General features: G+C 46.3%; 2 protein-coding genes across 2 annotated transcripts; both read left to right on the plus strand.

Annotated features, from left to right (window-relative positions):
* Positions 1-289: 289 nt before the first annotated feature.
* On the plus strand, positions 290-2214 carry LOC123130931 (uncharacterized). Its single transcript, XM_044550722.1, has 2 exons — positions 290-724; positions 1758-2214. Exons 1-2 carry the CDS (start codon positions 438-440, stop codon positions 1894-1896), a joined length of 426 nt encoding a protein of 141 aa, XP_044406657.1. The 5' UTR covers positions 290-437; the 3' UTR covers positions 1897-2214.
* A 3430-nt stretch (positions 2215-5644) lies between these two features.
* Positions 5645-9047, plus strand: LOC123128305 (actin-histidine N-methyltransferase). The gene is made up of 5 exons (XM_044548272.1): positions 5645-6099; positions 6898-7064; positions 7143-7415; positions 8210-8473; positions 8622-9047. The coding sequence occupies exons 1-5, from the start codon at positions 5715-5717 to the stop codon at positions 8988-8990; spliced, it is 1458 nt and encodes a 485-aa protein (XP_044404207.1). The 5' UTR covers positions 5645-5714; the 3' UTR covers positions 8991-9047.
* Positions 9048-9053: the final 6 nt, after the last annotated feature.

Here is a 9053-nt window from a genome sequence, read left to right on the forward strand (position 1 = left end):
TTTATTTTTCTATCTAAAAAAGGTTGATTTTTCACTCTACCTCAGCAAAACCAAATCATCATGCGTATAGCATAGAGAGTAGCCATTGCCCGATATGGAACAACAGAGACCGGCTGGTTTTACCGCACACATACATGTGGGCGGCGCGAGGGTAACTCTAACAAACTGCCTTAATCGCTATAATTCGATATGATAAATCACGAGATCAAAAGCATCCAGGTGTCTAGAGTGGGGAGTGAACGGCTCACGTGCCCGGCCTCTTCCTCTTTTTATGCCCCTGCCCCTTCCCCGTTCCTCCTCCCCAAAACCCCTCTCACCACCATCCAGTCTCTCTCCAAATCTTGGGACACAAAGGCCACCGTACTGAAATATAGATTGACAGAGGCGGGGCGGGAACCAGCGAGCGAGCGAGCTCGGCACGGACCCGGTCCGACGAGATGCTCAAGGAGCGGCAGAGGAGCATTGTGCTGCGCCGGAAGTTCAGCGTGGCGTCCATTCCGTCGGCGGCGAGGCGGGTGCGCCAGGTGAGCGGCGACGACAAGAAGGCACGCGCGCGGCCGATCTTTTTTGTGTCGGCTAACACCGTGAAGATGAGCGCTGGAGGCGGCGCCACCCCCTATCTAAAGAGGGACACCTTTGCCGGGCTGTGGATGGCGGCAGCGTTCCTGGCGGCCTGCGGCATCTGCCGCAAACCCCTCGCCGGCGAAGACGCCTACATTTACAGGTACCAGCGTCACTATTTTCCCATTCTTTGTTCGTCGTAGCATGGAAAATGTACGGTAGAATCCTCGTGTTTCGGCCTCGCGTTTCAGTTTTGTCCTTTTCGGTAGCTTCCTTGTGATTTTTGGCTAGGATCCGATCAATCTCTCATGATGCTTTCCGATGTGAATTCCGCGCCGTTCGTTCGTTTTCCACGTCAAGGTTGCACCTGATCCAATCTTCTTATGATGTTGCTGGCAGCTTACGATTTTGTGTTGGTTTCGTGATTCCCCTCGTGTTTTATGTGAGGGGCATATTCAGGATCCGTTTTCACTTATGAAAAGATGGTAATAATTTGTTACCCTCCATGTTTAATTTAGACAAGTACTCCGTACTAATTTGACTAACCTCGTTCACTTGAAAGGTAATGCTGATTCAATGCTAGCTAGTATAAGCAACCCATCGATGCTACTAGTGTAAGCGGTTCATAGCATGAATCTTATGCTCTCCCGTATTTTAGAGGAATGTTCGATGCAAACCTTTTCCTTCAGCATGTTACTTGTTGCCATGCTAATTAATTATTAGTACTCCGTATGTATTTGCTAATGAGATATGTACTATTGATCCATGGGGTGCTCATAGCTTTATAATTTGTCCTCTTTTAATTTTTGTCCCTGAATCATGTATGAAATGTCCTGTCTCAAAATATAAATTGGGATGCATTTATTTTTTTTCTTAGGCGGTGGATTAAGATTTAGTTTTCTAGTCAAGAGTCTAACACACCATATATACTCCCCGAAGCTACGCAATAAATAAAGAACATTAATCGCCAAATCATATGAGTTGTTGTTTGATTATCATACCATAAACTTGTCACTCGTTACCATCTAACGCTCGTAGAGTATTTCTTTAATTGTCACAATCTGTCATCAACGAGAGAGAAATAAATAAATACTAAAAAAATGCATGGTTTCTTCACTGCAATAAAAGAAGGTTAAATTTATTCGTTGGAGATGTCTGTGACATGATGGTCCAATTTCTTTGTCTGTCTTCTACAGGGGCAAATTTGCATTCTGCAGTGATGAGTGCAGGGAGCTGTACATCAAATGGAAAAGGGTGTGCTCCCTCAGATCCCGCAAGAAGGCCCCGTCGAACAAGTCCGGCAGCAGCAAGGGCTCGTGCGGCGGGCCAGGCTAACCCAATAGATTATACTAGCTCCTAGTGATGTGCCATACATATATGTGGTACAATCTTCACCATATTTAAACCGTCCGTCCATGTATACAAGCTACCAGTCTCGAATAATGGTCGGTTACATCCCATTTCATGAATCAGTTTCACCGCTTTGTTGCTGATATGGAGCTGCGAGATATTTACCTCCATAGTCGACAGTGTACTCGGTCTAACGAGCATGACAACCCACCCTCATGCACAATGACCATGTTCTCTGTATGCCAAGTTGAGAGGTCTTGCACCCATACTGTAGGCTGTGCAGCTTGGCCTCGACCACCCTAATCATTGCCTCCCTCCTTGTGGATTGTGTGCCCTGTTCTAGCCACCCCACATGTTTTTGAGCATTTCTGGCATAAGATGGACGGCTTCCTTGAGGTAGTTGTTGCTGCTTGGGATTCCGAGGAGCCAGATTCGGACTCTTTTTATCGTATCTACTCACGCCTCAAGTAGTCAAGTTCATGGCACGCCATCTCCAAAGTTGGAGCACACGCTCCATCGACAGTATCTCTCTTCATCTGCTGCGGTGCAAGACAAGAGGCCCCTCTAGCTTGAGGAGGCATGGCTGCGGCGCAAACTCAAGATGGCTTATTTGGGGCTAGCCTCCCTTGAGCATTCCATCACTAGACAACAGGTGCACTTCTCATGGCTCCACGCGTGGGTGGGTGGAAGGGGACACTATAACTTTGCTTTCTTCGAAATCCATGCGTCTCATTGTAAGCAGAAAAACCATATCTTTCAGATTCGTGCCAGTGATGAGGTCATCTCTGGCAAGGTGGTGATGGCTAAGGCCGCATTCCATCACTTCTCCGACATCATTGGCTCGCCGGATGCGTGGGAAGTGTCCCTCACTTTTGAGGTGTTTGGACCTTGATACTTGAGAGAACCAACGGTCGCGGAAACCAAAAGGCTATAGTCCTTTTTAGTTTGCATATAAGATTTTTCTAAAGTCAAGCCTAGTAAAGTTTGACCAACTTTATGGAAAAAATACCAACATTCACAAAATCAAATCAATATCAGTGGATGTGTCATGACTTAAATTTTCATATTGTATAACTTTAGCATGGTAGATGTTGATATTTTTTTCATATAAATATGGTCAAACTTTATGAAGTTTGACTTCAGACAATTCTTATATGCAGAGTAAAAAGGACCGAAGGAAGAAAGAGGGTGGCCAGGTTTGCTTGGATATCTTGATTGCATGCACTGGAGATGTAAGAACTACCCAAAAAGCTCTGGAAGGGCAATATCAGGGCCATTTTAAGAAGCCAACCATCATTCATGAAGTAGTTGTATTGCATGTTCTCTAGATTTGGGACGCTTTCTTTGGCATGCTCGGGTCTCACAATGACATCAATATGCTGCAGCGGTCTCCGTTGTTTGCTAAGTTGACTGAAGGACAAGCTCCTCTTTCCAGCTACACTCTCAGTGGACATCATTAGAACATGCGCCACCATCTGTAGACGATATCTATCCTCCGTGGGCTACATTAGTCGAGACCATCTCTGAGTCAGTTGGTCAAAAAAGAGATCACTTTCCGCAAAGACAAGAATGAGATAAAAAAAGGATGTGGAGAGGGCCTTTGGAGTGCTCCAATCCCATTTTGCAGTTGTTCATAAATATGCTAAACAATGGGATTCAGAGACCTTGCGGGAGGTGATGAAATATTGTGTGATCATGCACAACATGATCATGAAAGATGAGGATGAAGACGTTGCCAGAGATATGAAATTTGAGAACATGGATGATTGTATCCAACTTATACACTAGAAACTGTCTATGTTTGATGAGTTTGTTCATATGCATCATCAAAATTGGCACCGATCAACTCATAAGAAGCTCAAGAAAGGTTTGGTTGAGCATCTATGAGCGATTAAAGGGGACAATTAGAACATATGTGCGAGTTGGATTCAAATTTAAACTATTTATTTGAAATCTTAGTTGGATTGTAATATTTAAATTAGAATTATTAATTTCGCATTTGAATATCGTTCACTCATCGAAGATTTGATATGCTATCATTTTGAGCTCATGGACTTAAAATAAAAAGACGAACATTTTTAGGGGATTTCGAGCATCTACAGCCAAGCGCCTCAAACGGGTCAAAAACGCCCAGGGGGACAGACCGGTCAAAAAAAAGTCGAACGCCTCAAACCAGACCCAAACGCCAGGCCTATCCGACACCCCTCATATCCAACCCAAATCTGGGGTGGATATGGGGAGGCTCGAGTGCGTCCGCCATGTCAGCCCGACCCATGCTGGCCCACCATGACCCCACTCTGTCCCCACAAAAAACCCACCTAGAGCAAACCCTAACTCACTTCATTTTGCTCCGCTCCCCGTCTCTTCTCCTCCCTTTTCCCAATCCGATCCCCTCCTCCTCTCCATCCACCTGTCCAGCTCCGACAGTGATGGAGGCGGTGGGAGCAGTGACGATTGGGATGCCTTCCTCCATGATGCGGCGGGTGACGAGGAGGATTTGGCCCTCTACCTCGCCTTGAAGCACTTGCAGGTGGACATGGGTGGCAGTTCGGTTGTGCTTTGTCCCTGGCCGCTTCCTGCCACAGTGTCGATGCTGGAGCCAGCTGGTCCGGCACCGTGTTGTACGCCTGCTCGCGGCGATGGCCTGCTGCCGCCCTCCTAACCCTCCAACTGCTACTCCTCAAGGGCAGCGGTGGGTTTAGTGCCCTGCTCCGTCGGTGCCACAGACACGAACACCTGAATTTGAGGTGCGCTTCGCCCGCCGCGAGAGGCGGCGGGCTAGCGAGAGGGCGTTGGCCTCGGAGACGGTCACACAGTCCTCCCGCCGCTGGATGCCGATGGTGCCCGATGATGAGGAGTGGCTCTTCCCATGGGTCTACCGTTGCTCGCTTATGACAATGGAGACGGACGCCCGCCGGCTCCGTCGGCAAGAACCCGATGGCGCTTCGAGTAGGGCTGGAGCAATCAGCGTACGAGGCGTTGGAGGCAACATCAGAGGTGGCGAGGGCGGCCAAGTTGAAGAGGTAGCATGACCGCTCTATTCGGAAGATGGTGGGCTTCATCGACTCCTCCTCATCCTCCACATCACCGACGGCTCTGACTACCCACCTCATGCAGCCACCGCCTACCCGGACGCCTATGGTAGCACCGGTGACCAGAAGGGCAAAGAGCCGGCGAGAAAGTGGTGAAGCTCGACACTCTTTCCATGTTTATTTCCGCTTTTAGTAATCTAGTTTAGAACTTGTCCGTCGGTTACATAGATTATGTGAACTGTGGTGATCTTTTAATGACCAATTATGTGGGTTATGTGCATTTCTATGTCCATTTGATGATCTACGTAGTGTGAACACGGAGCAGTTACATGCACCGCAAAATAGGGTGGATGGCCCTTTTGGCTTGGCGCGCCGCTTCAATGTTGGAACGACGTGAGAGGTTACCTTCGCTTTTGGTCGGCATGAATGCGGCACTTGAGCGGCGCTGACCGCTTCGGATAGAAAAGTGTGCAGATGAGGAAGATGGTTTGGATAGGCTAGGTTTGTCGAATGCTTGCGTGGCAGTGGGCCGAACGTCTCACCTCCACTTTTGGTCGGCATGAATGCGGCAATTGAGCGGCGCTGACCGCTTCGAATGAAAAATTGTGTAGATTTGGATATATCAGGTTTGCCGAATGCTTGTATGGGAGTGGGGCGAACGCCCACAAAGCCCAAAATGATGGTCTGTCGGAGATGCCCTTACCTTTTCAGCCGTTTGTCTAAAAAAAACCCTTTTCAGCCGTCTTCCTCATCTAAAGAAAACTACCCCCCATGGCTGCCGCCGCGGCGGGCGCGACGCCAGCGACGGCGCGGAAGGCCCTCGCCTCCACGACCTCCGCCCTCCTCTCCTCTTCATTCGCGCTCCGCCGCCGCAGCTTGTCCTGCTCCGCCGCATCAGGAGCGACCGCCCCGCGCATCGCGCAGCAGCCGCCGGACCTGCTCCGGTGGGTGCAGCGCGAGGGAGGTTTCGTGCACCCGGCTCTCCGAGTGGCCGATCATCCCGAGTACGGCCTCGGGGTGTCCGCCACGGCGGCCGACGGCGTCATCCCCCCCGGAGCCGTCCTCATTGATCTCCCTGGGCGCATCCCGCTACGACTCCGCCGCCCAGCCGATGCTGCGGACGCAGTACTGATGCAGCTCGCCGACCGAGTCCCCGGTATTGGCCCATCTGATTATCTTCCTTTGGTTCGTTATATGTTGTGGAATAATGTGGTAGCTTAATCGTGGTTGTAATCGGGAGTGCATTGAACTTAAGATGCATTTAGACAATACATTCGGAGCATAACTGGTAATAATGCGGTTCTTTTGGCATCAGGGCGATTCGGAAATCTTCTCTAGTAACAGTAGGATTATTAACTTCTGAAAATACTCAAAATAGGCACATTATGGATGACGATGAATGCAATTTCTTTGTCTCCTGTAGGTTGTAGATTCATGGGCTAAATTATGCTCTGAACTGTTGCTATTTTCTGTTGGAAACTGCCAGTTGTGAAATCACAATATGAAAAGTAAGGGTTGGTGAAACTTATTAGTCTCCAGCTTACAACTGTAGTTGGTATAACCTGAGACTGAGAAGAGTTCAGTGCTTAGTAATTAATATCGTGTTCTAACTTAATTGACCCCAGGTTCAGTCTATTGTGTCTTTTAGCTAAAAATGTAAAAGCCAGAGCTCTGAATACCATACTATCTTTTCATGTTAAATTGTTTAAGCTTGGACTCATCTGTCAAGTTGTTAACTTGTTCTATAACTCATCCTTCTATGTAACTGATGTTGCCTTGTGGTTGAATAGCTGCACGATGGAAAATTTATGTACTCATCTTCCTGTCTCTGTTTAGTATATGAGGGAGATTTTTATTCAGTATTTTCTTTTGAGAACATAATTCCATTCTGCAAAACTAGGCAAACTATCTTTTATTAAGTAGTAAATTGAATCTTGTGGTAAGCATGTGACAGAGGAACTGTGGTCAATGAGACTCGGCTTGAGGTTGCTTCAAGAAAGGACAAAATCCTATTCATTTTGGTGGCCATATATCGCGAACCTGCCAGAGACTTTTACCGTACCAATCTTCTTTCCAGGGGAAGACATAAAGAACTTGCAATATGCTCCTCTCCTCCACCAGGTTGTGAAGAACTATAGCGACCGCTAAGTGGATACTTATCGTATTTTCCTGTCTGTTTTCTCACTGATGCTATTTCAGATAAATAAAAGATGCCGCTTCCTTCTCGAGTTTGAGAAAGAGGTAAAACAGAAGCTTGGTACTGTGCCCTCAGGAGATCATCCTTTTTGTGGACAAGATTTGCACTCGTCTTCCCTTGGATGGGCTATGTCAGCAGCGTCTTCACGAGCATTCCGTCTGCATGGTGAAATCCCAATGTTGTTGCCCCTTGTTGATATGTGCAACCACAGTTTTAGCCCGAATGCTAGGATTGTCCAGGAAGGAGATGTCGAGAGCCCTGATATGTCAGTTAAGGCAAGTACTTTTCAATCTTACACGTGTAATTGTCGTCGTTGCGCCCAAAAAATTGCAGATTTTTCTGTTCTCTAATGAGTTACCGTGTTCTTTATTTGTGCATTAGCTTCACAAATATTGATGCTATAACTAGATACAATTATTGTGTGTAAAAACACATCGACAGTGCATAACCCTCATAGAACTCAAATTTTGTTTGCGTACTCTTGATTGGCATGTTAGCCATTCATGAATCATGAGTCATGTGCTAATAATATCTTCTTTAGTACTCCCTCCGTCCTATAATATAAGATGTTATTACAACTGATATACTCATATATCGATTGTAATAACATCTTATATTATGAGACAAAGGGAGTAGCATTCTTTACATACACTTTCTAATGTGGTATGCAGTTGTTAAGCATGTCCTTGTAATGTAAGTGTTTTTATCTTTTTGCAAGAACAGCAGTGAAAGTATCTGGCTGTACATTAGTCACTGTTGAATTCATTTTTCAGTTATTAACTTGCATGTGTATTGGTTTAGTGAATAGTAGTTACTTCAACGATAGGACTGTTGTTTGCCCTGTTCCTAGAGATAATTAGTTCCCTTGGTTAGTACTACCTCTGTAACTAAAACGTCTTATATTTAGTTACAGAGGTAGTAATATATTTTGCCCAGAAGAGGCAAATATTTAATCAACTGTTTTATTCAATGCATATAGTTTTTTACTGTATGATGCGGCGATGCATTTGCTTGTGGAAGATGCTGTGTGTTTTCTGTGTAATGTTCTGTATGTTGTGCTATAACGCAGGTTGTTGCTGAGACGCAGATTGATCAAAACGCTGCTGTTACACTGAACTATGGTTGCTACCCCAATGATTTTTATCTTCTTGATTATGGATTTGTAGTAACATCGAATCCATACGATCAAGTGGAACTGAGCTATGATGGTAATCTTCTCGATGCTGCTAGCATGGCAGCAGGGGTTTCTAATCCCAACTTTTCAACACCAGCCAAGTGGCAACAGGAGATCTTGTCACAGCTAAATCTACACGGAGAGGGTGCTATTCTAAAGGTTTTGCCCACATTCTTCCACTATGATTTATTTGTTTTATTTTGTGATTCGATTGACTTCAAATTCAAATATATTGTGTTCAGTATTCCTGTATGAGTCTGAACCTGATATATTTTGTTATGATCCTGACTTGGTTACTGCCTTTCAGGTCAGCTTAGGAGGTCCGGACATAGTAGACGGGCGCTTATTAGCTGCGCTGCGAGTTCTTCTTGCAGCTGACCCGGAGACCGTGGGTAAGCATGATCTGAAAACTTTGATGTCGCTTGGCACGAAAGCTCCTCTGGGCCCTACCGTCGAAGCCTCGGCGCTCCGAACTGTTCTCGCACTTTGCGCCATTGCCCTCCAACACTTCCACACCAAGATAATGGATGACCAGGCCGTCCTGAAGGGAGAACCCCCTCTTACTACTCAACTGGCCGTCCAGTTTAGATTGCAGAAGAAGCTGATGCTCGTCGACATAATGCAGAATCTTAGTCGGAGAATCAAGACGCTGGCTCCGGAGAAATCTACTGCCTAGGATGTTAACATTTTGTGATAACCCCCTTTTGAACAATCAACTATCTTTCTGTATTAATGATTA

This window comes from Triticum aestivum, chromosome 6A (assembly GCF_018294505.1).
Source record: "Triticum aestivum cultivar Chinese Spring chromosome 6A, IWGSC CS RefSeq v2.1, whole genome shotgun sequence".
NCBI classification, from domain to species: Eukaryota; Viridiplantae; Streptophyta; class Magnoliopsida; order Poales; family Poaceae; genus Triticum; species Triticum aestivum.

Coding starts and splice junctions, on each gene's coding strand:
- LOC123130931 (XM_044550722.1), top strand. CDS start 438: ATGCTCAAGGAGCGGCAGAGGAGCATTGTGCTGCGCCGGAAGTTCAGC. Junction 725..1,757: donor GAAGACGCCTACATTTACAG/GTACCAGCGTCA, acceptor TGTCTTCTACAG/GGGCAAATTTGCATTCTGCA.
- LOC123128305 (XM_044548272.1), top strand. CDS start 5,715: ATGGCTGCCGCCGCGGCGGGCGCGACGCCAGCGACGGCGCGGAAGGCC. Junction 6,100..6,897: donor GCTCGCCGACCGAGTCCCCG/GTATTGGCCCAT, acceptor AGCATGTGACAG/AGGAACTGTGGTCAATGAGA. Junction 8,474..8,621: donor GAGAGGGTGCTATTCTAAAG/GTTTTGCCCACA, acceptor ACTGCCTTTCAG/GTCAGCTTAGGAGGTCCGGA.